The sequence below is a fragment of the Acinonyx jubatus genome, chromosome B1, assembly GCF_027475565.1.
Source record: "Acinonyx jubatus isolate Ajub_Pintada_27869175 chromosome B1, VMU_Ajub_asm_v1.0, whole genome shotgun sequence".
NCBI lineage: Eukaryota > Metazoa > Chordata > Mammalia > Carnivora > Felidae > Acinonyx > Acinonyx jubatus.
Genome location: NC_069382.1, coordinates 195,319,675 through 195,347,522, shown reverse-complemented (window position 1 = coordinate 195,347,522; position 27,848 = coordinate 195,319,675). Strand labels below are relative to the sequence as shown.

General features: G+C 41.7%; 1 protein-coding gene across 4 annotated transcripts in view; it reads left to right on the top strand.

The window, feature by feature from the left end:
• STX18 (syntaxin 18) overlaps positions 1–27,848 on the top strand; it is a 128,208-nt gene that overhangs the window by 10,895 nt on the left and 89,465 nt on the right. For 2 of the 4 annotated variants that reach the window (XM_027034744.2, XM_027034674.2), the window contains exon 2: positions 8,360–8,428. The exons of the other annotated variants lie outside the window; for them this stretch is intronic. In XM_027034744.2, coding sequence (XP_026890545.1) covers positions 8,360–8,428 — 69 coding nt within the window. The remainder of the gene's footprint in view (positions 1–8,359; positions 8,429–27,848) is intronic. 4 annotated transcript variants of the gene reach the window in all.

Sequence of the window (27,848 nt, the reverse complement as noted above, 5' to 3'; positions counted from 1 at the left end):
GCTGATTGGGCCAGTGGGGCTGCTTTGTCTGCACTGTGAAACAAGCTGGGGGAGGCGCTTTCTGGCCCTACCACAGAGGCCCCCGGTGCTTCTGTGCACCATAAATGTACTAAATCAATGGCCAGCCTGTATCTAATTAATGACCACTTAAAATCCAATGGAAACATGTACAGAAGTAACAAAAAGCATTTCTAGAAGCAATCTTAATGAGAAATGGAAATGTCCCATTTGAAGAAAACTTCAAAATTTTGGGGAGAGATACAGAAGACTTGAATAAACAGAAACACAATTTGTGTACTGGAAGAGAAGAAAAAGTGTTATAAAGACATCAATTATTCCTAAATTAATTGGTAGGTTTAGTGCAGCTTTCAACAAAATTCCAACAGAACTGTTTTGAGAGGAGCCTGTAAGTGGTCCTGAAATGCACCTAGAAAAAAAGATGTGTGAGGACAATTTTGAAGAAGAGTAGGTGTGTGTGTGTGGGTGTGTGTGTGGGTGTGTGTGTGGGTGTGTGTGTGGGTGTGTTGGGGTGGGGATACTGGTTTTGCCAGATAATAAAACATTTTAGAGACAAAAAAATAATATATGTGTTTGTAGATTGATCAGTGAAGCATATCAGGCTAGATGTATAACCTTTGATAAAAGAGGTATTGTAAATCAGTAAGAAAAAGGAGGTTTATTCAGTGATGATTCAGGATAATTGATTAGCACTTTGAAAACAAGGAAAGATTTTTTGTTGTTGTTTTTTGGTCCTTATCTCTTATTGTACATACAATACGTTAAGATATATTTCTAGGTGAACTAAAGATTTCATTGTAAAAGCAAAACTGAAGAAAATAAAAATGAGTATGAGGGGCACCTGGATGGCTCAGTCAGTTAAACATCCAACTTCAGCGTGGGTCACGATCTCATGGCTCGCGGGGTTCGAGTCCCACGTCGGGCTCTGTGCTGACAGCGTGGAGCCTGGAGCCTGCTTTGGAGTCTGTGTCGTCCCCCCCTCCCCGCTCGTCCCCTGCTCTCTCTCTCTCAAAAATAAATATTAAAAAAACTTTTTTTTTAATTAATATGTTGTCTTCTAGAAGTGTGAGGTCTTTGAGTTTAAAAATTGCCAGCAATAGTTTCAATAATAATAAAGGTGGCGATTGTGAAGATGATTGTGATGGCAACTATCACAAGTACTTTATAAAAGAGACACCGTGGCAGTATTCCCAAGCACAGGGAAGTTATTAGGGAAATACGGCACACTGCAGAGCAGGCCATGGCATGAGTGAAACTGCTGACCATTTTAGGTTAAAAGAGTTACTGCCCAAACCAGATGTAATTAAAACTATGTATATAGAATTAAAAAAAATCCTCTAGGTGTGGAAATAGTGATCAGAAGGGAATACACCAAAAGGTAACCATGGCTGTTTCTGGGAGACGGGACTCCAGGTGACTTCTTCTGCTTCTATCATCCTGGATTTCTTTAATGAGCACATATTTCTTCTGAAATGAAAAGGAAAGGGCGCCTGGGTGGCTCCGTCGGTTAAGCCTCCAGCTTCAGCTCAGGTCATGATCTCACGGCCCGTGGGTTTGAGCCCCGCATCAGGCTCTGTGCTCACAGCTCAGGGCCCGGAGCCTGCTTCCGATTGTGTGTCTTCGTCCTCTCTCTCTGTGCCTCCCCACTCGCACTCTGTCTCTTTCAAAAATAAACATTAAAAAAAGAAGATTAAAAAAGTAAAACAGAAAAAGCAAAACTCCCCGCAGATGAATTTTTATTTGCTGTGGTAGGAAATGGAGAAAAATTAGTATCTTTTGATTAGAAAAATCATGAATAAGCAGTATCTGATTATATATTAAATGCAGAGCGGAGGGGGCCCCTATTTAAAGGAAGTCTGCGGTAAAACCTTTTGTAAAGGGAGTAATTTTCCTGTAAGTCAGCTGGATTTTCGATTGGACTTTCTTAACCTGTACAAGAAAATCATCCACAAATGTTGCATTGATGTTTTACCTTTCTGGTTGTCATTCTACAAACTCAGAAGTGGTAATAATAGCTACCACTTGCCGAGCACCTAGTCTACCTGGCGCTGTGCTCCCAGCGCTACAGCTTAGTCGGCTGTCCTTAAGTCAGGCTCCTTTACTCCTGGAGAGACCAAGGTTCACAAGGTTAAGTGGCCTGCCCAGGATGGTGTCAGCGTGTGCGCCGGGTCCCTGGGACTCCCTGCTACGTCTCCAGGCTCTGAATGCTCGGCCGGCTGTGCACACAGGGAGTGCTGTTCCAGGCCTTGGCCTTCCGCAGGTCCGCTCTCTGGAGGTTTTCTCCTTGGCGTGTTGTCATATCATCTGCTGTCTTTAGGAGCACATTTTGGTGCATAAATCATATATATTTGAAAGTCCCTGACTCCCTTGTGGGGGAAATACAGCTGCCTCCAAACCTTTTTTTTTTTTTTTTTAATTGACAATTACCCAGTGACCATACATCTCTTCTAAGGCAGTGTTGAGGTATGTTTTGGGGGAAAAGACTAGAAGGTTTATGGTTTTAAATAGTAAAGTCACTGAGAAGGAAGGAGACCCAGTTTTTACATTACAGATACTTGAAAAATTGCTAATTCTGTTCTTTGGTCTGAGGCACTAGTTAGTGATTTTGTTTCTTCGTTCAGTAGTTAGTCCCGTGGAGGACTCCAGAGCTGAGATGGCCTCAGAATTACCCCGGTGAGGCAGGGGGTGAGGCCTGTAAAACCACGGTAGTGGTCAGCCGTTGGATGTGGGCTTGCCCCGGGGAGGCCCCCTGAGGGTGAAGCATCTTCCTTCTGCTGAGGGCAGTTCCTTAGAGAGACTTAGCTGTGAGCCATCAGCAGGCAGTTCTGGAAGTTGGGGGAATGAGGGCCCTCCATCCTGGAGGCACACTTCTGCCACACCATCTTTTAGGGTTGTTGTGAGGAGTGAATGAGATACTGTGTGTTAAGCTGCTCGCAGTGTATCTGGTACCTCATAGATCCTCATTCAAATAAAGCAACTACTTTATGACCAGCTTATATTTGTTGAGTATCTGCCTGTGAGTTAGGAAGGCGTTGAGATTGCTGTTTAGGATAGAAGATGAAAGAGACTTCCATTTGGCCCTCAAATGCTTACACTCTGGAAGGGGGCATTCGAGTCATTCATTCAGTGAATATTTATTGAGCATCTATTACAGGCTGCGCACTGTCTTTCGCACTAGGGATGGAGCAAAGATAAGACGGACTCGCTGCTTTCATGGAGGTTATGTTCTCGTGGGAAACTTACAGTAAATAAGTAAACATATCTAAAATACTTGGGTAGCGATAGGTACACATGTAAGTGTAAGACACGTTCATAATTCTAGAAGTCCTCAGTTGAGGAACTTCAAGAATTAAAAGGACAGAGATGACTACTTCTGGGTAGGGTTGAGGAGAGACTTTGTGGAGGAGGTGACCTTTAGGTGGGCCTCGAAGGTTTTGCACATGCAGAGATGGAGAAAGGCAGGACAGAACATGTGACAGAGGCCCCAAGGGAGGGAAAGCACAGGATGGTAAAATCCCCTAGAAAAGCTGAGTTTAACCGAAGGAGTGAGAAATCGGGAATGGAGTGTGCCCTGTCTTGTCCTTTGGCCCTTCCAGATCCATTCTCTACCTTTTCCATGCTGTTCTTGCCCGAGGAGGCTGATTTTTATGGAGTGCTTGGCTGGGCTTCCTTGTTCTCTGGCTTCTGATTGGGTTCAGCCAGGGGGCGGTCCAGCAAGAGATTGGAGGGCTAGGAGAGAGAAGGCTTGACTTTGGATCCATAGTCCTGACTCGGTTTAGGTGTCTGCCCGACAGCCCTAGAATTTTCTCCTTGTGTATATCAGGCATCTGTGGGGTAGGATGGGGTTAGTCACTAGGCTGGTACCAGCTAGCAACAGACAGGATCGCACTGCAGCCCCACTCAGGGCTGGCCCTGAAAGACAGCGACAAAGGGCATTCCTTCCCCGTGGGCAGAGCCTTGTACGATTCATCTCTACCTTTCAATTTAAGGTGGTTTTCCTGGGAGATACAGTTTTCTCTCTCTCTCTTCCCCTTTGTAGCTCAACACCGCAGTAGGGAGCAGGCAAGAATTTTAGACTCAGACACATTTTCTCTTAGTGATTTGGCAGTTCGTACTTCTCTTCCAAATATGACCTGAAAGGTTAGAGGTGGTAAATGGCTCTTATGGCATTTTGACTATAAATCTGAACTGGAAGAGAATCTGTAACCCATTATCAGATTCTGAATCAAGCTGCCTTGTCCTTCTCCTGTTTCGGTTTCAGTGGAAATGTGTGTTTTTATTCTGTCAATGGACAGTTTACATACCTAATATACCTGATATTTAAAGGGAATTATACAATGAATACTTGATGTGAAAGGGACCAGTTAAATACTTTAACTCCAAGGGATTTCATTAAAGTAATAAGAAAATTACATTTAATTTTAAATGGTAGAAAGATTTTTTAATGTTATTGCTATTAAGCATCTATTACACACACTCAGCCCATTTTTTTTTTTGCAAATGAATTCCCAAAGCACAATTCATCTTTATACAGGTGGGAAGGAAATACTCTTGCAAAATATGTAGTTTGATGTTGTCTTCTTAGCTGTGGAGAGAAGCATACTTTTCCAAAGAATAGAATGTGATGGTTGATTGGAAACTTTTGGAGTTACAGGCTCTTAGTTCTACCTCTTGAAATAAGAAAATATATATAAATGGGTCCCCAGATGAAGGCGTGGTGGGGTATTTTATAGCCCTAATTGACTCCAGACATAGAGGCTGTGATTTGTAAGCAAGCAGTGACAAGAGGAAGTTAAATCAAAATTAAATTAAGGGAAAGGAGGAAAAAAAAGAGATATCAAGGAGAGGTGATGAATTTTCTGAAAGCTTCTAAATACCTATCTGTGGGTAAGTGGGAAATCTGTGACTATATCTCAGTTATGTCAAAAGATGAAATCTGGAAACATTTCAGTCCTAAAAAAATCTTTTCTCTTTTTAAAAAGCCTTTTTTCTCTTCATTACTTGGTACCGTTCACTCAGTACGGGCATATTTGCTTCTATACTTTTCCATGACTCAAACCGGCAACACAAATCAGTGTCTCCCATGATACACATGAAGTGATATTTTGGGAGGATTGGTTTTTCTTGTTTACATTTTGGGATTTTATTGTTGTTCCAGCTTGTGTAAATAAAATTCTCGGAATGAGAGCCTACCAGACACTGGTCCACGCCGAGCACCATTTTTGCAGCTGTGTCTGTCGGTCCCCCCTTTCCTAGCCTCCCTAGCCAGTTAATTCTCGGCCCGAGAGAGGACGGGGGCTGGCTTCTAGTCCCCATCACAGCGCAGAGCGCCGTGTGGAGTTTCACACATATTTGCGAAATGGATGAAGTGAGTAAACGCCTGGTGCTTCCCGCGCTCTCGTCCATTCTCCCCCATGTGGGTTCAGACCCTCGCCATTTTGAGCCTGAGCCGAGATGATGCAACCATTCTGAGCCCCCCATCTCCCTTGCAGCCCAGCCGCTGTGCAGAGAACGCTGCTTTCATCAGGTTACTTTGCTCAGAAGCATTCAGTACTGCTCACTCCCCACACAGTGAATTTGGTTATTTGGCCAGCGTTCAAAGGCCCTTATAAAGCTGGTACTACCCGCTTTTCCATTTTTACACCCTACACTTCCTCGGTCATCCCGCCGGCTTTAAACCAGCCTCCTCCGCTTTCTTGCCTCCTTTTTTGGCTCCTGCTGTTTCTCTTGCTTGGATGGCTCACCCCCCTTCACTTACTCAGATTCTACCCATCTTCAAAGGCACATTCTCCCCTCGCCTAGTCTCTTTCTTCTGAAATCAAAGCATTTGCTCATTAAGCAAGGAACTCCGGCCGTGGCACCTTCGCCGTGCCGTTTTGGGTTCTCATTTAATGATCGCATCGTTGCCTAACCTTCCAAGTGCTGTTGCGCCGTCTCCGAACCCCATTGCTTGCTTTTGGGTGTGGGGGATGGAGAAGGAGAGGTGGGACTCTGATTTGACGCTTCTCGGCATTTCACCTCGTGGCACCACAGCCTTGAGACGGGGCAGTGACTCGGTCACTGGTTTTGTGTTCCAGGGCCTAGGTCCGCGCCTGGCCCGCAGTAGGGATTCGGTACGTGGAATGTGAGTAAACGCATAGAGGGCATTCTCAAATACGTGTTTACTACTTTGACTGAAAACTAAAGTAATCAACGTAGGTGATTTTCCATCTTTTAAAAGCCATAAAAACCCAATTTTTAATTTAGCTTTTTTTTTTTCGTCATTAACAGTCCCCCCCCCAGCACGTCTTCCTTTTGCCTGCCTCAGCTTTGGACTGAAATGTAAATCAATTTCCTCTAATTCTTTTCCCTGTGAAATTGGAGAGCAGCTGTTTAGTCACCTCCTTATAAATAACCCTTCACCAAGTTAAATTGCCTCTAGGACTCGCTTTCTCCAGATTAAATTATCCCACAGCCTTTTCTTTTTCTCATAAAGGCCTTTTTAAAAAGAAACATTTGTTATTTTTTTATTTCTTTTTCTAGCTCTTTATAAAACTGTATTCTTTTCATAAGGGGCTCCCAGGCAACCCCTTACGAGGGCCTGGTGGCTGCCGCCTGGCATGGCGGGCACCCTGAGTCTCTCTCTTACCTGTGTGTGGGGCACCGTGTTGACGGTTCCCATCGCCTGTCAGGTTTAACTTGCTGCCACTCTCACCCTTTGTTCTGCCTCGTTTTCCTGTGCATTCCTTCAAATGTGTCGCTTGATTTTCTTCCCAGAAACCCTAGCTTACTGTATCAGCAGTCTTATGGCTCCAAGTTACAGACAACCCAGTGCGGATTTGCGTAAACGATCATGGGAATGTATTGATTTATACAACACTCGAAAAGTCTCGCGGTATGACTTCATGGTCATACCATGGTCTGACCATGCCGGTATGGTCTCCGGCATGGCTGGACCCAGGGGACACGACAGTGTCACCAAAGGCCTGGCTTTTCTCACCCTCTCTGTTCTGCCGTTCGTGGTGTTAGCATCTCGCTTAGGGCACCTCCCAGCTCTTGCTTCACACTGGCCAGAAAGCTGTTGTCCTTGCAGACTTTGCTTCCCATACTGCTCTATCCAGGGAAGGAGAGGGGCCCGGTCCGTGTAGTATCCATCAGAATCTTGGAATTGACTCGCAAGCCTATTTTTAAATCCATCCCTGTCCCCAAGGGGAGAGGACATACTGTTAGTTTGGCTTTTACTTAGGACCCAGCCCTGCAGCTGGAGCAGTGTCCCTTCCACCCGATTCGTATAGCTGAGAGTAGGGGAAGAATGATTTCCAAGGAAATTCAGGGAGCTCTTTCCAGGAGGAGGAGAGCGGCGGATATGGGTGGCCAACAATAAAGGTACTTGCACTCGAGATTGTGCCCTTCCACTCTGCCTTAGATTTTTAATATCGCTTGAAATGGAGGGTATCTCTGAGAATGAATTCTTTCATTTCCTCACTCGCTATTTATCGAGCCTCCAGCATACATCACGAATGCAGCCAGGTATCAGGCAGGCAAAGGTGAGTGAGACTGGGAGAAACTCCTAGTCTAGTGAAAAGAGAGCCCCAGGGGCAAATAATTACAGCACGTGGTGGTAATTGCTGTTCTCAAAGTATGTATGGATCTGGAGGTGGAAGTGAAGACCGCTTCACTTGGGAGGGGCTGAAGGGGGAAGGGCTTCCCAGGAGAGGTGAGTCTTGAGCTGAGCCTTGTAGGAGAATAGAACGGGAAGGGAGGGGCATTATCCCGAAGGCCATGGTGAACTAGAAAAGGTTGGGGCCGGGGACGGACGCGGTCAGGTACGGATATTGGAAGGATCCTACTGCTGGCCATTGGTGGACTCGGCAGAGGTGAGGAGGAAGACCGCTTGAGCTGGCACCGCCTTCGCGTGTCCTCGAGACGCAGTGAAGGCCCGAGCCGAGCCGGTGACCGTGAGGACAGAGGACAGATCCAAGGTCTGTTTGACAGGATTTGGGACTTGTTAGATGTAGGAGATGAAAACCAGTGGGTCCTAGACTACTTTGAGGTTTTAATTGTGGGTGACTAGGCGGGTGGCCAGAATGAGTGAGGTTTTATAGTTATTTGAGGTGCCTGCTTAAAAGCCAAGGGACACATATTTGGCAGTTGTAAATACAGAAGTGGACCTGGGGGGGGGGGTTTCCTGAGCCAGAGATGCAGATGGGGAGGCATCAGAGCGTAGGCGGAGGTTGAGGCCTTAAGGAAGGAGCAGAATTGCCGGAGGGGATTTTCATAATGAGAAGAGGGCCTCAGGGGAGTCAGGGAAGTTAGACACGTGGGTCCCTCCAGTAATGGACCTCTTCTTACCTTGGTAAAGGTAATGTCACCTGAGATGGCTTGTGGCGTGGTGGCTTTGAGCATGGACTCTGGGCTCCCCTACCTACTGGTGGGTGACTTGTGGGTAATGGGAGTAAAGTGGTACCTAATTTTGGAAGATTAAAGGAGCGAAGCACGTTGAAAGTGCTTGGCATGTAGGAAGTGTGATAAAGTATTTGATAAACGCAGAAACTAATAAACGTTGTACATGCTGTGCATTGTGTATCCCTCTCTGTCTCTCCGAGGCAGTTCATCCGAAATGGAAAATTAGTTTGTTTGGACTTAAAGCATTTCCTTGTCTGAAAACTCTGGTGGTTCCAGTACAACGATGCAAGTATCAGACTTCTTGAAGATTTTCCAGATTATTTATTGGATTATTTTTTCCACTGGCTGTTAATTTTACCTCTGACTTTGAAGCAGCTTTGTTTCTTCCACACTTGACATATTTTTAAATTGTTCCTGATACCTCATAGCATACAACTCACTCTCTCTCTCTCTCTCTCTCTCTCTCTTTTTAATTTCCTTCCTCAGAGTCTTTGCTAAAGTTCTGGAATGCTCTGTTAGTTGCTCCCCCGCATTTTGGTCAGTTACTGGCATGATACTTTTAATCAGGCTGCTTTTCTCATCCGTCTGTAGGAATTGGCAGTATTTTCAACTCCTCTCCATTATGGTCAGGAATATGAACTTGCTGTCTTTTCTTTTTCCTCTTCCATTTTCCCACGTAAATGTCTTGAACCACTGATTAGATCTGTGTGCCCACAATAACATAAGCAGGCATGAAGCTGAAACCTGATTTAAAGGAGTATGTACAGAGTCTGTTACTCTATGAAAGTTTTTTAGAGTCCAGATGAAAATAGAACAGTATTCGGGGTGTGAGTATGTTGCCGAATCTCTAACACTCGTTGAACCAGACATCGTGTGTGTTCATTTTTAAATAACCGGGTGGGTCACTTTTTTATTTATTATGAACACAAACACTGATGCTAACAGCCGGCATGTGAAAGGAAAACAGGCAATAGTGATGAAAACCATTTAATGATTAGTGAGGAAACAAATATTGTTTAATGAAAATAAAAACCATGTCTAAAGGGCCTAATGCTGACTTTTGGAAATCTAACCGTGTTGCGGTCTGTTGTGTACCCTCTGTCCTGTACAGTAGATATTGTTTAAAATTGCTTGGGAACTGGAGCTTGCAATTGTGAGCCTGGAATGTCCTGCAGATAATTAAGTTGTGGTCAGGCTTTGGAAAAATAAAAAGTTCTCGAACTATGATTTTATAAACATGCTACAATAACATTTCTTTATATTTAACAGTTTCTTATAGAAAGCTGATACTCTCATGAGGCATTGATTAAAGGTAAAACATCAAGAAAGAAAAAATATTAAATTAAAACTTCACTTAGGATGTTGACAGTTGGCTTGTAATATTAAACAGATGTGTATGTTCCTGGGGATATTCTTTCTGAACTGAATTGCTAAGTTGTATTTTTTTTTTAATGACAACTACAAATTTTTGATCAGTTAATAATTTTAAATGCCCTCTCTACAATCTTCTGTATTCTAACTTCATCTGTAGTTTGAGCCCTCTCAATGATATAATGATTGGTGAAACCTTTGCTGCCGCTTCTAAAGTCTTTCATTTTCTTTCTTTCTTCTTTTTCCCCCTCTTAAAGCTTAACTGGGCTCTTCTGATTTCATGATGCATTCTTGGAGATTGATTCCTTGAAATAATTTTAGGATCATTGGGTGGAATTCTACCCTTTCAGATTTATGTCTATACTTTACTTCCATATAAGTTTCACATTGGTATTTGAGTGCACAAGTTGACCTACATTGTGGTATTGTGTTTGTGTGGTCAATTGTAAACGCTTCGTGAAATGTCCGTATAGCCAGCCATGCAGATCGGCTTGTACCCCCATGCTGTGGGGCCAAAGAAATGTCAGTGAGGTGGACCGAAAGGAAACCAGGCCATGGAGCCAAAAGAGATCCAGTGAATCTCTTTTTGCTTGTAAGGATTTTGCCATATTAGACAAATAGCATAGCGTCCAGTAAAGGCAGTGGAGTGGGGTGGGCAGAGTGGAGGGGTGGCTTCGGTGGGTAGGTCGACTTTGGTGAACAGAGGAGGAGTCAGATAGGATTTTGTAGGATGAGTTGAATGTATTTTACATCTTCCAAGATTCTTTAAATCTATTTGTACAACTAGATAAACTGTTCATTGTTGTGTTTGGGCTGATGAAAAAATTTAAATTCTGAAGATCATTTTAATTGTAAGCCTTTGACGTGCGGACATCTTATGTTCTCTGGAAGATCTATTTCGCTGGGCAGGAGTCTTTGATTAACCTGGAAGAACAGTGTAGTTGGTTTGGATAGATTTATTTATCTTGGAACTGTGTATTGTTTGCACAGTCTTCTTTTTGGAATCAGTGTTTTTTCTCTGCAGATTCCATTTGGGAAGCTCTGATTTGGAGCCTCAGAATATGGAAGGCATTTCCAATAAACACAAACAAAGGCTCACTGCATTGTCTGAACAAGTACAATGACATATTTTATCATACAAAATTTTTTGTAAGCTCAAGAGTAATGAATTCATTTTTAATAGCACATTATTTAAATGTGACTATTTGTTCTTTGTATCTAATAGTATAAATATTTTAAGTGTCCTATTAAAGTTTGATTTAGGAGCAAAAATATTTTTTCATATAAAAATGTCCACTTTTATATGACAGGATTTGACAAGTATACGTTTCAGTGTATTGTTTTGTTCTCTAACTCATTGTCTTGTTCTTATTTATATTTTGTGTGGTTGTGGGAGGAGGAACAGATTTCTGTGTTCAGTGTCTTAGCAGTTAATGGAATCCCTGCCATATTCTCCTAGAAATTTGAAATTCAAATTATAGTGGCCTTTTGGAAAGAGTTGGGAGCTTGGAGCTATGTGCAAAAATACTGGATAAAGTTTAGCATCATTTGTTACTCTAGAAAGAGCCATCCATTTTAGCTAAGAATCTAAAAAGCAGTAAAATAGATCTACTAAGGTTTGTATCTGGTTTTTTTTCAGGGCTTTATACTATTTCATTCCAGTTCTCTCCCAAGGTTTTGCTCTAAAGGAGTGTTGTAAATATGTTAAATAGTTCTCTCTAACCAGAATTAATCATAACAGATTGAAGTAGAAAATGCTGTTTCTTCTTACCGTGGTTATTGCATCATAAGATAACTCTCTGTAAATGAGATTCTTTTGTAGATATTTTGGCTTGGCTTACCGATCCTAATTTCAGTACTATGCCTGATTTAGCAATAAGCTGCTGTGATCAGCGCCAGTGAATTGTATTAGGCAGGCTGTATTTTCTGTATCAGTGTGGCATTACCATCTTTCCCACCCCCAGGTCAGAAAAGTATGGTTTTATATTCTTTTTCAGTTTCAATGTTTAATAATTCCACTATGGGAAAAGGGACCTTGGGAAGTTTTTCAGGGTAGATGGTGATTAACAAATGGCACCATTTGGACAACTTTCATCTTTTAAAACTCTCATTCGTTCAGCCCATTTTTCTCTATCCAGTGTTCAGGTCTCCTCTGCTTTACGGATAGTGAGTGTGGTTCTGTTAGGGAGGGGGTTCTGCTGCTCACGGTTGCAGGGTGTTAGTTCTAACAACTGCGAAGTTACTCCTTTGGGAATGGAAGACACTTATTGGTCCCTAGTGGTCTGAAATGGGAAATGCATCTCCTCAAAATTTCCTTAGAACTTGCCATAAAGTTTAACTTTTGATTAGAAACAAAAATGTTAATAATTTAGGTAGGTAGGTTGCCTTATTTAAAGTGTTCCTTGAGCTGCAGTTGAAGTTACTTATTTTCTTAATCTCATTGGAAACAGATGAACGACACATAAAAACTTGAGTACTAGATTAGCACCTGTATTTCAAGCCATTTAGGAAATGGAGGAAAATTCTGTAAACGCTGTGTAAGTACTAAGTAGATTGAGGAAAAGCCGTCAGAAGTTTTCTTCTTTGTCATCTCTTTGTTAGCTTTATCATGCTTAATTTTCATGAAAATAATGTGTTTGTTACTGTGGTCACACCGTGATTTAGCTTTGGCGTATGTATGATATTTTATTGTCCCTGTCCTGGAAAATTATAGCAGTTTTTATGAGGAGTGGTTTGTGGGTTCACACAACCCACTTGGAGTGCCATTTACTATAATTCTCTTCTAAAAGGACCATAAAACATCATGTAAATTGTTTAAAAAAGGAAAGGCCTTTTTTGAGAAAGCCTAGGAAGAAATCTTTCCAGGCTTTTGTTCTTATAGTCAGTTTCATGATTTTAAGCTCGCAATTTATTTGAAACATTAATGTCAAAAAGTAAAGTGCATGTGTATGTGAGCAAAATGCTTGTGAGCTAGAGTCAGGGGAAACTCGGGCATCAACACAGAATAACACACATCAAATTCAACACGCTATAAGTTTTCAGAATATATTTTCTGTGGCTTTGGAAATGAAATTATGGCAGAAAGGAAGAGAAGGAGGGAGGAACGGAAGAAGAACGGAATTAATTTATAGCACGTATATCTTGTTTTCAAAAAACCTCTTAAGTTGTTGCGTGTTTATAATCTACATTAAAGCACGTTTTTTGGTAACCGGTCTTGTGAAAGTCATGTTTAAGTTCACAAATAGATTTACCTAAAGAAACTTCCCTCCTTGGCAGTTTTTACCATTTTGGTTGACTTGTTGCTCTCAGTTTTTATATACACCCTTAGGAAGCAAAGTATAAAACACACAGTAACAACGCCGAGTTCTGTCATGGTGTTTTGTACAAGTGCCTTATTCTGATATTATCTTGGTTTTGTGTGTGAGCTCTATGGGGAAAACGGACGGAAATTGTTAATAATTTTCTACAGCATTTACGTTGTACTCTGAGCTTCTAGTCATTTAAATACAAATGTATCTTACGGTTAGCAAATTGTTATAAGAAAATCCAAATATATGTGAAATATAAAGGAGAAGCAGCTTTACATAAGCAGCAGTTTTATATAAGGATATAACAAATATATAATATAGTTTTTTATTAAACCACTTGTTTAGTACATGTGAGATCGTGATATTCGCAACAGCATTTTATAGGACCGCTTGTAGACGATAGCCGTGTTCACGTAAATAGCGACATAAACATTTGTCTGTGCAGTTTTCCCTTTTCAAATTAGTGTGTTTCTAAAACCACAAGGCCGTCTGTGTGATTGAGAAACTCCTTGGTTTTTGACAAGAGGAGGTTATAAGTAGATCGCATTCAGGTCACCTGGCTGGCACAGTCAGTAGAGCGTGTGACTCTTGATCTCGGGGTTGTGAGTTCAAGCCCCCTGTTGGGCGTAGAGATGACTTAAAAGTAGATCACGTTCATGCATCTTACAGAGAGTCAGTAAATTTACTGCATGACTGTAAATCTTTTTCTGAGTATACGGACTTCTTGCTTACATGCGTGATTTCATGAATTTCAACTTAAGGTTTTAAAGAGATTTTTGTTATTAAATTCCTCCTTATCTGTTAAAACACACAAAACTGACTTCCTAAAACATATAAAAAAAAACTTTATGGAATTATTTCTTATCCTACACTGTCGTCTTAATTTTTTGGGTATTCGGTGTTTCTATTGTCATGGGACCACAGGGTAGCTAACTGAAGTGAATTTGGGGAGTAGAAAATGAAGCTGTAATCGGAAAGGAGATTTAAAAAGGTAGAATGTGATACCATACCGTGACGTTACGAAAAGTAGGAATGAAATGAAGAATGTGCTGGCAGCCTGGCTACCGCTGGTCCAGAGCCGTCCTTGGAATATTCTACAGCTTCTCCTGGGGGCAGTGTGGTGGAGTTGGGGGCTCCCTTGACCGAGTTTTGAGCCTGAGAAGCTGCTTTCTGTGGCTAAGTACACTAAGCAAAGAAGACTTTTTATGGCATTTCAACCCAAGCTGTTGGGTATGCCACAGATTTTCACAATTAAAAATTTCATGTCTAGCTCTACTGAATAAATTGTTTTAATATGAGATGTTTGGAAATAGGGTAGGCACTACCCTAAAGGGACCTAAAGGGACTCATTTCTCCAAGTTAGGTATTATTTTCCACTCTGAATTTATAATACATTGCTATATAACGACATCACCAATTGTAAGTGATATAGAATGCTATGTTTAGGTATTTTCCTCTTTTAGATTAGGAAATAGTTTTCCTTTTTGTGTTAGCACGGACAATATATGTCCTAGGCATTTATAGTTATTAGATAAAAATGCATAGGATTTGAGTCACGCATGTGTTCTCATGTTTTATACATTATTCAGTTGTAAGAAATCTAAACTTTATGCCTAACAATTTTTGTCCAAAAGTTGATGTTTCCTTGTTTCTGTTTTTCACTTGAGTCAGGTAGAAAATATTTCTCATCGTCTTTAGATGACCCTAAATCATTTATTATCAAATACCTAAGTTGTTTTTTTTTTCCCCCTGCTTTGGAAATCTCCACCAACATAACCAATTCCTGTCGGAAAAGGGGTACAGTTTTTCATTTTTCCCCCCAAAACTGCAACTTCAGAAAATATGTAAGAGATGTAGCAATTAACCTACATGCACATTTATAATACTAGAAAATGGGCAGCTAGTTACATTCAAAGACAGGATCTGATAGGCCCAAATTGCTTAAAACATCAGTTATTGAAGATATACCCCAGGGAATTTGAGAAACCATTTAACAGATGAAAGTACATTTTGAAAAGTCTGACCTTACAGGCAATCATAAAATGAATCAAAACAGTGCTTTTTTCCCCCTGAAATGTACAGAGCCCATCTGTGTCTAATCCAGTAATTATAGACTGTGTTCAATTACCTTTTCAAACTTGGAGCAGACTGGAGACTAGGCAGTGAACAAACATAGGGTTTTGTCTAGACCTCAATTGACCACAGTCTAAAACTTGAATTTATATCTAATTTTATTTTTTGTTTGGCTTGATAGTTCTTAAAGGATTCATTTTTGCTACTTGGTGTTTTACCTTCTTAGATTTGAGATCTTGCATTTTCTCATCACAAAAGCTTTTGTATCAGCAATACCTTATGCTATAATCAGATGTTTGTTTTCTGCATACTTATGCCTGCAAATCAATAATTTGCACTGGAGACAAGACTGCGGGGTGGGGGAGGGGATTATACCCTGAGTAGATTTTTTTTTTTTTTTTTTTTGTAAGTAGCCCTTAAAATATTGCTGCTGACTAGAACTCTTCTTTATGTGCTAGGAAAAATAATTTATTTTCCTCTTCAGCTTAGAAAACTATAGTTAAGGTAATTTTCAGTTGCTTTGCACACTGGATAGGATGTTTTTAAAAATGCATGTAGACTGTTGCTAAAACATCTCTCTTTTATCAAATATGTCTTACAGGTTTTTTTCTCCTTACACATTTTTATTACATTTGCTCATCAGGCTGGTATCCATTGTGAGATTCAGTGCGTAGTGTTAAAAACCCCCTTCAAACCGTTTCTCTTAATAAGTTTGCTTATGATTTGATGAATCTTTGAGTGAGAATTTGAAATGCCATGGCCAGTTCAAAACATTGACATTTTATCTAGGAATCTTGGCCATTCAAGATTCTCTTAAAACACACGATGAACAGAAAGATGAGCAGTTTTGAGAGTGCTTATGCAGTCGTCAGTGCTCCTTTCCCCCACTACTTGGTATTAAGGTCAGTCACCTTCCAGTTAGCATTGGAAGCACACATTTTGAGGTATTTATTGGATTGTAATCATTGCATATTAGAGCATGAATCTTTCTAGGAACTTTATGGCCATTCCCAGTATGCCACATTCTGTGTGTGTGTGTGTGTGTGTGTGTGTGTGTGTGTGTGTTCATTGAGGTTTTGCTGCCCTTGGACGTTTTAAGGAATCTGTCATGGGGGAGAGAAGTAGTTTTACCTGGTGGCCTGGATGTACTTTCTGAGAATTACACTGGGAAAGTGAAACCCAAAGATTACAGACACCTTATGCTTTATAGATCTAGGAGACCATTGCTCAAGAACAGTAAGTAGGACAGCAACTGCCTCCTTCCCATCCCCATGCTTCTTAGGGTCTTCACAGAAAAGGTGAAAGATTAGTCTTCTTAAGTACGGAATTGAGAGGCCCCTTGGATCCTCTCATTTACTCCCTCACCTGATTTCAGTAAAAACGTTCTTGCTTCTTTGTCTACCCAGTTCCTGTACCTGCATTCCCTCCTAGGTCCTCCTTTCGTACATAACATGTGGGCCCCTGATGCTACTTTCTTCATGGTGCTTAGCGCGGTTCGGATTTTTGTATTTTCTTTTTAAACCTGTTTATGCCATTCCCCCTGGACTATGAGCTTCTTCAGATCAAAGGCTGAACGTGTGTTATGTTCTCCCATTGTATTCCAGCATCATCAGACACAATGCCTGGCTTGTGGCAAGCACTTGCTCCTTGTTGGCTGAATGATAGACTCTCTGTCTGCCTTTTGCCCTTTCTCCCTGGCTTGGTCACTATATCCCTTTTTTTTTTTTTTTTTTTTAAAGATCATCCAAGCCCCCCCACCCCTTTTTTTTTTTAAATTTTAGAGAGAGGGAGGAAGAGAGAGAACCTCAAGTGCTCCACACTCAGCACGGAGCCTGACGCAGGGCTCGATCCCACGACCCTGGGATCATGACCTGAGCCAAAATCAAGAGTTGGATGCTCAACCGACTGAGCCACCTAGGCGCCCCACTGCTGGTCTTTCTCTCCCTTTCCTTTTCCTTTTATGCCATTTCGTCATATAGGTCTTATTTCCCTAGGTGACTCTAGGCGTGGTGATGCCCTGCCCTCAACACCCTCTATTTTCCTTTCAGCCAGCCAATTACTCTTCTTTTAAAAAAATGATCCATTCCTTTGAAACCTTACTGCTCCAAACTACACCTCCTTTTTTATATACTTGCACTTGCCCGGTATTTGTACTTAACCGAACGTAGTCTTGGAGAAATCATGTTTTTTATATTTGAGGACATTGCTTTCTGCTCTGTTGACAAAGGGTTGTGCTATTATGGGGCTCATGTGAGGTCTCGGTATGTGTATAATAGCCAGTGTGTCTTAAAAATGTTCCATTTTGCCATTTTCACTTGATTTTAACAGTCCTTTTAGGAAAGCCTCCCTGTTTTATAGATGAGTAAGAGACATGAGCTTCAGAGAACCCAACTTGACTTGACCATAAACCCCAAAGTGGCAGGACAATAATTCAGATCAGGGTTTTGTCACCCTACCCCCCGGTACAGCAAAGTTCTTTGTAAATATTTTATAAATTTTATTTTTATATACATTCTGGACCCATAGAAAATTGTGCTAGTTTGTTCATTGGCCGGAATGACACAGCCTGTAATTATGTCTGTTATAACTGCAATGTTGACTGTTAGTTTTCCCTACTTCTTGAGGGCACTGGCCATATCCTGTTTGGTTTCAGTCTATAGCACGTGGTCATAATAGAAATGCAAAAAAAACATTTGTTGAATGAATATAGTGAATCAAGTGAAAGAAATAAAAGAAATGCAGTCAAAGTATAAATCCTTAACTCGTGTAGTTAACAAACATACCTTATTTTTGTCCGAGTGCTCTACTGGGCACTGGGAGAATAGTTGGGAAGAAAATAGTGCTTGCCTTTGACAAGTATATCATCTACATTTGTTAAAATATTTATTTTTGAGAGAGAGAGAGATAGAGAGAGAGACAGACAGACAGGCAGATAGAACATGAGCAGGGGAGGGGCAGAGAGAAAGGGAGACACAGAATCGGAAGCAGGCTGCAGGCTCTGAGCTCAGCACAGAGCCCGATGTGGGGCTCAAACTCACGAACCTTGAGATCATGACCTGAGCCGAAGTTGGACACTTAACTGAGCCACCCAGGTGCCCCAACAAGTACATCATCTAAAAGAAAACAATGGGCCAATGTAAAGACATACAGTGAGTGTGGCAACAGAGATGCTGGTCTCTAGTCTGCCTCGATTTCTAGCCCCAGCTTTGGCCCTTTCTGGCCGTGCAACTCAGGCAAGTCATTTCACCTTTGTGTGTGTCAGTCTTCTCCTTGGTAAAATGGGGGTTTTAAGTGCCTGCCTCATAGGGTTGTTACAAAAATAGTTAGGAGTAGTGTCCGTTCATAGTAAACGTTCAATAAGTATTAGCTTTTATTAATATAGGCCACAGAAGGCCGCTGGGCCACAAAGATAGGCATCCACAAATAAACACATGTAAACATACCTGATTATATATAACAATAATGGCAACAGTAGTAGAAAACACTAAGGAGTTGCTGGGGTAATTTGGGTGGCTGAAACTGAGTGAGGTCATTGAATACTGAACAGTGAGTATGGGAGGAGAACATTCCTAAGACAACAGTGCATTCACCCAACAAAACATATGCCGTGTTTCCTGCTTATGCTGCCTTGTGGACATTTGTGAATTCCACAGGTCAAATTTAGGGAGAAAGGTGCTAAAAAGAGCTCCTTTGGCCAGGTGCCAGGACTCTTCCTGGGGTGTGCCTTCAGAGGGTAAAGGATACAGATTAGAATACCATGGATCCCAAGGAAGAGGGAGTTTTGATTAAGTAATTGGTTAAGAATCATGCAACAGAGGAAAGACCAGCCGGTTATCATGTAGAGAATAGTTTCAGTGAAGAGTTGAGAAGCCATTTCCTAAGGTATTAAGATTAAATAAAAGGGATTAATATTAAATAAATGGTTGTGTTGAAAAATAGAGACAAAGTGGATCATCCATTCAGGGTCCTTAATATTGAAAGGTTGGGAGTGAAGGATCCTTAAAAGTTAATAGAAATCGCATCTAAACAACACTTCAGTGTTCTCTCTCTCTCTGTCTCTTTTTACCATAACCAAATAGCTGAAAGAAAGAACATTTTTATTTCATACTGTAAATTTTTAAAAATGAGAACAATGATAAAATGAATTTGACTCATGAAGTCTGTTTTCCATTGAAGTTGTACTATCTGTTGCCGAGCTTGACAAGTTGATTGCTTAACTTGCGATATTATTTATGCAACTGCTTTCCCATCTGTAGTGAGAAGATTGAGAAACATTGCTCTGATTTGTGTATCTACGAGTCTTCCTGACTCATGGAGAAGCCTTGCAGAAGTAATCGCTCGGTGTACATTTGTGGAACACTTTCGGGGTGCTGCTTGATGCAGTGAAGTCATAGTGTACAGGTCTTGGCCTCGTGGTTTTTGAAGTCTGAGGGTTGCCCATCATTTCTCTTTAGGCTGGATTGTCCCCCGCGGTGGAAGGTGGAATCTTACAGTTTTCCCTCCAGTACTGACTCACATATTTGCATGCTTTTCTCCAAGGTGGAGAGAAATCATGTCATTTGTAAAAGCAATGATTGAACATCAGTCTTTTATAAGAAAAGATAGAACTTTATGGTTGTTTGATCACAGCCAACTGGCACATTATTACTGCATTAGCAAGGAGACCTCCTGACCTCTGGCTTGGCAGTGAAGCTGTTAAGTGTGGGGCCACTTTTTCCCCATTGGAGGATGAAGAATCTTGGTTATTCCTTTTTGTTGGGTGTCTGTTTAAAATGAAGAAATGTGATTTTTAGTAACCGTGGGATTTTGGAGATTTCCAGGGTGCCGTATTTAAGTAATCCAGAGATGGGCTTCGAAAATATTACGAATTCTTTATGTTGCTCCCTGGGGTGTGTCGCCCCAAAAACCAACTATTGCCCAGAGCCAAGAACAGAGAGGGCTGTGACCATTAGGCCCAACTCCCATCAAGCTGACTGAAAGGACTCCTCTACACCTTTAGACTGTTTTCTCTGTCCTTCCTTTAATTGTGGCCCAATAAAGGGTGCTTCCTCCGAGATAAGGTTCTAATCAGGTGTTCGAGCCTACTTCTGTGGAGATCACAGATGCATGCAAAGCCCCTTAGGAGTTCTGGCCACTCGAGGCAAAGCTGAGATTTGCGATCCAGGCTAGCGTACCCACGCCCCGCCCCGGCCCGGCCCGCCCCCTCCCGCTCTCTACTCAAGGGGCAAGTGCTTCTTGAATGAACACAGAACATAATTTCTGGGAGTTGCTAATGAGAGAAGCAGGAAGGATTTCCTCGGTCCTATCTCCTTTTAGTCTTTGGGAGAGTCTTAAAATTTTTTACCTTAGACTGTTTTCTTCATTTAATTCTGAATTGAATGCATTATGTCCTTTTGATGTGTATATTATCTTATTCCTGGGTTTTATTCTTGAACCCAATTGGAAAGTTTCAAGGCAAACATTTGGTTTTCTGTTAGCCCACAAATTGGGCAATGGTTGTTCAATTATGGTCTTCCGTTGACTTAGGCAGAGTCACATGTTAAAGTATATTTTGTTAGTAGCCCACAAAGCATACCAACCGTCAGTCCTTTGTCATGTCTGACTGTGGGCAGTAATATTATAGTAATAGTAATATTCCCAGATTTCATCTGTGGATTTCTTAAATGTACCGTCCAGAAATTCACTTTAAAATACATCAGTGACAAAACAGCCGAGCATAGAATAGATATTATGTCCTCTGCCCACTTATCCAAAAATTAATAATGGTCTCCCAGTAGACTCAAATGCTTCCCAGAGTACCTTACTCACAAACACGCCCCAAATCTAGAAAAACAAATCCAGTTCAATATCGTGAAGAACTGTTAATAACCGTGGCTGTTTGTAGTGGTTATGCTGATTATCCAATATTAAATGGTTGTGGTACATACCTGTTATTTTTTCTTTGTCCTCAAACCCACCTTTTATCACCAATAGCACCTTCTTCCTTTTGGGAACTGATCAAAAGCCTCTGACTTCAAACTGGTGGTTTCAGCGGATGCTGCCGTGTTGCCAGGTAACACCCCCTCACCCCCTCCCCTCCAGGTCCCAGACCAGGTTCAAATCAGAGCAATCGGAATCCCTCCCTAGGAGTTTTTAAAAATTCGAATTAGGAAAGAGACTCATTCTTTGTTCAGAGGCCTAGATTTTAACGAACAAAACTCAGGAGCTGTTTGGTGGCCATGTGTCCATTGCTGAGAATGGAGCTAAAATGCAGAGAAAAAGGACTTAGAAATCAAAGGTGTTTTCAGTCTCTGCTTCCAGTGGTTTCAGAGGCCCGGCTCTGTCGTTGCCTTTCCCGTGTTTTTTTCATTAAGCCAGGGCTTCTCAACTGGGGGCCGTTTTATCTCCTCCTGGGGTTATTTGTTCACGTCTGGAGACATTTTTGGTTGTCCCAGCTAGAGAGCTGTAGCTGGCATCTAGTGGGTAGAGGCCAGGGAGGCTGCTAAACCATCCTGCAGTGTCTGGGACAGCTCCCGTATCACACAGAATTATCTGGCTCAAAAGGTCAGGGGGGCTTACGTTGATAATCCCTGAATTTTAATCCGTCTTGCCAACATGTTGAATAACCTTAGCATCCATTCAGTACCTCTCTCCCCTTCTGCACTTTTTGAAAGTTAGCTAGAATTAGTTTCCTTTCAAGAGAACCTGAACTAACCTGGTGGTATACATAAACTGTGAGTGTAGTTTGGTTATTGTCACACATTTCAGTCCCACATTGAACAGAGTTTCCAGCACATAGCTGACCTCATGTACAGATATCCCATCCCCTGGGCTTAGAGGGACTGTTAATTCAGCTGCCACCCAGGTTCGGATGGACATTTGTTGTCTCTTGGGTTCCCAAACAACATATTCCAAACTCAAACTTTTGAAGCAAAGCCCATTCACTCATGAGTCGCGGTTAGTATTGCATCAAAATTATGCTGCCTTCTCTAAAATACCTCTTGAGGGGCCTCTGGGTGGCTCAGTCGGTTAAGCATCCAACTTCGGTTCAGCTCACGATCTCATGGTCCGTGGGTTCGAGCCCCGTGTCAGGGTCTGTGCTGACAGCTCAGAGCCTGGAGCCTGCCTCGGATTCTGTTGTCTCCCTCTGTCTGCCTCTTCCCCCGCTCATGCTCTGCCTCTCTCTGTCTCTCAAAAACGAATAAATGTTAAAAAAAATTTTTTTTAAGAATCAGATTTAGTATTAACCTACATTTTACACTAAATCTTTCTTTAAATTTTCTTTGGCCTTTTTTTTTTTTTTTTTTTTTTTTAAACCATGACTGGGGATTATCTCTCTGTTTCTTCCCCACTGGCCTCCCCTCAATTGCTCTGTTTAAACTAGAGTTGAACCGTAGAGTATTTTGTGAGGCTGAGTTTCTTTCTCTCTCTTTCCCCTCTCTTTGGCACAGAGTTGACACACAGGCACTCATTAAATATTTGTTCAAAGAATGATGATGATGATCTCATCCAGCCTCACAGCACTATTATCTGAATTCCAGTAACTCTCCAGTTTTTATTCCCAGCTTAGACTTCTCTTCCCAACTCTCTGTTTGATTACCTGCCTGACATCTCTGCTTGGAGGTTTCTAGTAGACACATGCTAGGAATATCCCTATCTTTGGGCCTTTAGGGAACTTTAGGGGACTTGCTCCCTGGACTTGGAATGCTTTCCCCAGATATCTGTGTGGCTAACCTCCCCTCCTTCAAACGTGTCCTTACACATCATCTTCTCAATGCGACCATCCTGACCACCCCGTTAAAATTATAATTCACCTCTTTCCCCACGTTCAACCTAGATTTTCCCCATATTCTACCTGATTTCCCTTCACTTACTCTACTACTTTTTTTTCTCTCCCCATAACACTTATCATCATTTAACATACCTTATTAACACTGTTTATTATGTTATTTTTAACATACTATGGTTATTATTTATTATCTGTTTGGAGTCTGACTAGATTATGAGCAAAACCATGATCATTCAAATTGGTGTCTTTTGACTCCAAGTTCAATTCAGTTTTTGTTACAAACCAGCTCCTTCTTGTTGATTTAAAAATTTTTTTTAACGTTTATTCATTTTTCAGAGACAGAGACAGAGCGTGAGCGGGCAAGGGGCAGAGAGAGAGGGAGGCACAGAATCCGAAACAGGCTCCAGGTCTGAGCTGTCAGCACAGAGCCCGACGCGGGGCTCGAACTCACGAACCGTGAGATCATGACCTGAGCCAAAGTCAGATGCCTAACTGACTGAGCCACCCGGGTGCCCCAACTCCTTCTTGTTGATTTTAGAATAATGATCGTGACATTTTGGGGTGTACTACTCCCCCCTTCTGTCCCCCCACCCCCCGCCACCTCCTGAAGTCTTGGACTCAGTCTTTGCTTCAGAGTAATAAACTTCATATATAAAATCTACATAATTAAAGTGACGTTTCCTTGTGTTTCTCACTGTAACCCAAAACCCTGGATTTTCAAACTTGGAAGTTGTTTGGTATCATCTAAAGTTAAATATAGGCTATGTAGCATAAACAAGAGGCAAGAAGGGGGGTGGGGGGGTCCAAAGAGAGGCTGTTTTCTTCCAAAGCAGCTTATTAAATGGGAAGTATGGGAAGGCCACATGACAGACTTAAGACATCTTGAACACACAGAAAACAAAAATCAGTAGTGGTTTAGGATATGAGCCCCGGGTTAAAAGTCCTGAAATCAGGTGCTTTCCGCCTAGGCATTCCTGTGTCTTAAACTCTAGGTGGGGTGTTATCGTGATTGATTTATTTAGTAATGATTCATAATTATCCCAAGCAGTTATGGGAGGCATGCTAGTATTTAAGTGCAAAAACACCCACATTTGGATTCAGAATACCTTGTCCGTCTGTGTTAGGATGGCCAAAGTCATTTGTTCTGAGATCAGCTCTCTGGCACGGTGACTGATGGGTGATGATGGGCATGCAGTTAAGGAAAGCTTACTATCCAAAGCTGGAGCGTAAGGTGCTGGGAGAGTCCGTGTGTGTCTTTCCATGAGTTTCTTTTTTTCTTAACCATAGTTTTAAATTTTTCACATAAAATTGTAAAAATTAACAGAAAGTAAAATTGACCTTTCTGCTATATAGTTCTGTGGATTTTTAACATTACACACACACACACACACACACACACCCCCATTCTCTTTTGATGTAACCATTTCATAATCAGGATCCAGGACAGTTTCATCACTCCCCCAAAGCTCCCTCATGTTATCCCTTTGTAGCCACACCTGTCTCCCTGTCCCCCTCTGCCCAACCTGGTCTCCCTTGCTGTAGTTTTGTGTTTGCAAGCATGTTGTGTAAATGGAATCACATAGTATCTAACTCTTCTAAAATGGGCTTCTTTCAGTTAGCATAGTCCTTTTGAGATCCATTCAAGATGTGTATCTGTCAATAGTTCTTTCTTTATTACTGAGTAGTATTCTATCATGTGGAGGTACTATGGCCATCCATCACCTGTTCAAGGACATTTGGGCTGTTTCTTGTCTTTGGTAATTATGAATAGAGCTGCTACAAATATTTGTGTACAGGTTTTTGGGTGAGCATAAATTTCATTTTTCTAGGGCAAGTACCCAAAAGTGGGAATGGTAAGTATATGCCTGATGTTATAAGAAAACTACCTGTATGCAAATGTTCTTAGCTGCATTATTCATAATGGTCAAAAAGCGAAAATAATCCAAATGTCCATCAACTGATGAATAGATAAATAAGATACAATTGATATTATTGGCAAGGAAAAGAAATGAAGTATTGACCCTTACTACAAAATGGGTGAACCATGAAAACATGCCAGGTGAACGAAGCTGGTCACAAAGGGCCACATATAGTATGATTTCATTCATAAGAAATGTCCAGAATGGGCAAATCCACAGGGACATAGATTGGTAGACGTTGGGGAGGTAGATTGGTTGCCTGAGGCTGGGAGGGTTTGGGGAGGTATGGGGAGTGACTGCTAATGGGTATGGGGAAAACAAAACACATTATCGGGGTGATGGTTGTACAACTTGTAAACATACTGGAAACCACTGAACAGCCTACTTTAAATGGGGGAATTATATGCCCTATGAATTCTATCTCGATAGACTGTTACTGAAAACAGTTAACTCCGATCTTGTTTTTCACAGTGGCTATACCGTTTTGTGTTATCACCAGCAGTTGTGGGAGTGCCAGGTGCTCCGTATCCTCACCAGCACTTGGTATTGGCAGCATTTTTTATTTTAGCAATTTCAGAAAGCGTGTAGTGATAATTCATGTTAATTTGCCTTTCCCTAATGGCTAATGACGCAATACATCTTTCATGTGCCTATTTGCCATCTTTAGTGAGGTGTCTGGACAAGTCTTTTGCCCATTCTAAAATTGAGTACTGTCTTCTTAGTATTAGGCGTGAGAGAGGTCTTTATATGTTCTGGGCACAAGTCCTGTGTCAGATCCATGATTTGCAAGTACGTGTTTTCTCTCAGTCTCCCAATTAGCTTCTCTTTTCACTCTTTTAACATAAATCCTTTTTGATACATTGCAAGTTCTAGCAGGGCTTCCTTGTCTGTTTACTCCTATATCCTAGTGCCCAATATAGTGTCTGACACAAATACCACTCAGTTAATATTTCATGAATGAATGAATGACTACTTTCTTCCTGATTAGCAACAGATATTTTTTTCCTGAGAGATAATAAATATATAAAAAAATAAACCTGATTATATCACTTCCCTGATTAAAAAATTTCCAGTTACCTCTTTAGGAAAAAAAAATCTCTAATATAGATTGTGAGCCTGATATGATTCAGCTTGGTTCCTTGAACATTTCATGTTCTCTGCCGCATAGCTTTTACGTATGCTGTTCCCTCTGTCTGAAACACCTTTCCTTCCACTGTCTTTGCCAGGCCAGTTCCTTATTTTTATTTATTTCTTAGCACAAACATTGCCTTCAGTCGTTTATTCTAGACCCTGGGAATATAAAAGTGAGTAAGACAGGTGCAGTCCTTGTCCTCTTGAGGCTTACTTTTCATGGCCCTCCCCCACCCCAGACTAGGTTGGGCACTTCTATTTTATGCTCACAGTCTCCCTATGAGTTTGCTTCGTAGAATTTTAATCGTCTGTAATTATGTATGTTCAGCGTTCTTCACCCCACCAGACCATAAACCTTTATGCATTTTTGTTCATTTATCCTTTAAAAGAAATTTGAAAAATTCTTTCCCACAAAAATATGTACACACATACAGACACCTGTATTTCAAGGTGACATCTATAATTTGTCATTGTAAGTTTAGTCGAAAGGTTATGATTTCCAGGGTATTATAAAACTTGACATTTTAAAGTGAAACTTTGATCACTCATTTGATCACTCTCTCATACCTCTGCGCAATAAAAATGGGCGTGTAAGGGGCGCCTGGGTGGCTCAGTCGGTTAAGCCACCGACTTCGGCTCAGGTCATGATCTCGCGGTCAGTGAGCTCCAGCCACGCGTCGGGACGTGTGCTGACGGCTCAGGGCCTGGAGCCCACTTCGGATTCTGTGTCCCTCTGTCTCTGCCCATCCCCTGCTCATGCTCTGTCTCTTTCAAAAATAAATAAAAATTTTTTAAAAAAGCCCTTAAGGCAACAGATGTTTTTAACTAGATCATGTGCAAGTGGGTGAATATAGCTCTTTTCTAGGCTATGACAGTGTCCAATATCCACTGTGTTCTTCCTTTTCATCTCCTACAACATGAGAGCTAAGAAACGTCGCTTGCATAAATAAATGGACAAGAATGGAAGGAGTTTGTTAGGGCACAGCCACTGCACGCAGTTCTTTGAACTTCCTCTGAGTGACATGCCAAGATGCCCCCGGAACTTTAAAAAATAACCTGTCAGATGACAGCTCAGTGCGATCCTTCCTTCATCGAGTTTAGTGAGGAAAGTTGGGTGCCCGGAGAGCTGCAGCGGGTTTTTCGTCTGGTCAGCGGAGCCGCTCCCGGCCTCAGCTCACCCGGCACGTCCAAGTTTCCTTCGCGACACGTGTTTATGTGCGTGTAGGACGGTGTCCCGTGGTCAGATTCAGGTGCGGTGACGGCTGCATCCTTCTTGTACGACGTGGGAGAGGTGCTTGTGGAGGGCGCATGGGAAAGCAGAGCGGGGGGGCTGTGGCTTTCAGCAGACCCCCAGGCAGGGCCGCCTCGGGAGCGAGTGTGTGTGGACGCCGAGGGCCTGGACAACCGGTCCCCCTTACAGGTGTGTGCGGGTGTGCCCTGGCAAGTCCCGCCCGTACCCCCAGGGATGGCCGCCCCCGGCCTCCTGGGACTCGTGTGTGAGCACGTGGGCTGATTTGTCAGTCACGGTTTCCTCGACTCCGGGCATCTAGTAAAAGAGCCGTATTTTTCTTTCCTGATCCAGGCGAGAGCTTTCATGTAAAATGTTTACGTAAAACTTGACTTCAAATCTATTAACCTTTTCACTTTCCTTTGAAAGGACACAAAAGGGACAATGTTTTCGTTCCTGAACAGTATTATATGCTATGAAATTCATTTTTAATTTTCAAGAATGAAAATAGTGGTGTTTACATGTAAGGTTTTTGACCTAGTAAGCTTGAATTTGCTGCTGAAATAATATTTAGGGTATTTTTAGTACTTTTTAACCTAATGTAATTTTCACAGGATTAAAAGCAATAGTGTTGTCATTTGTGTTCT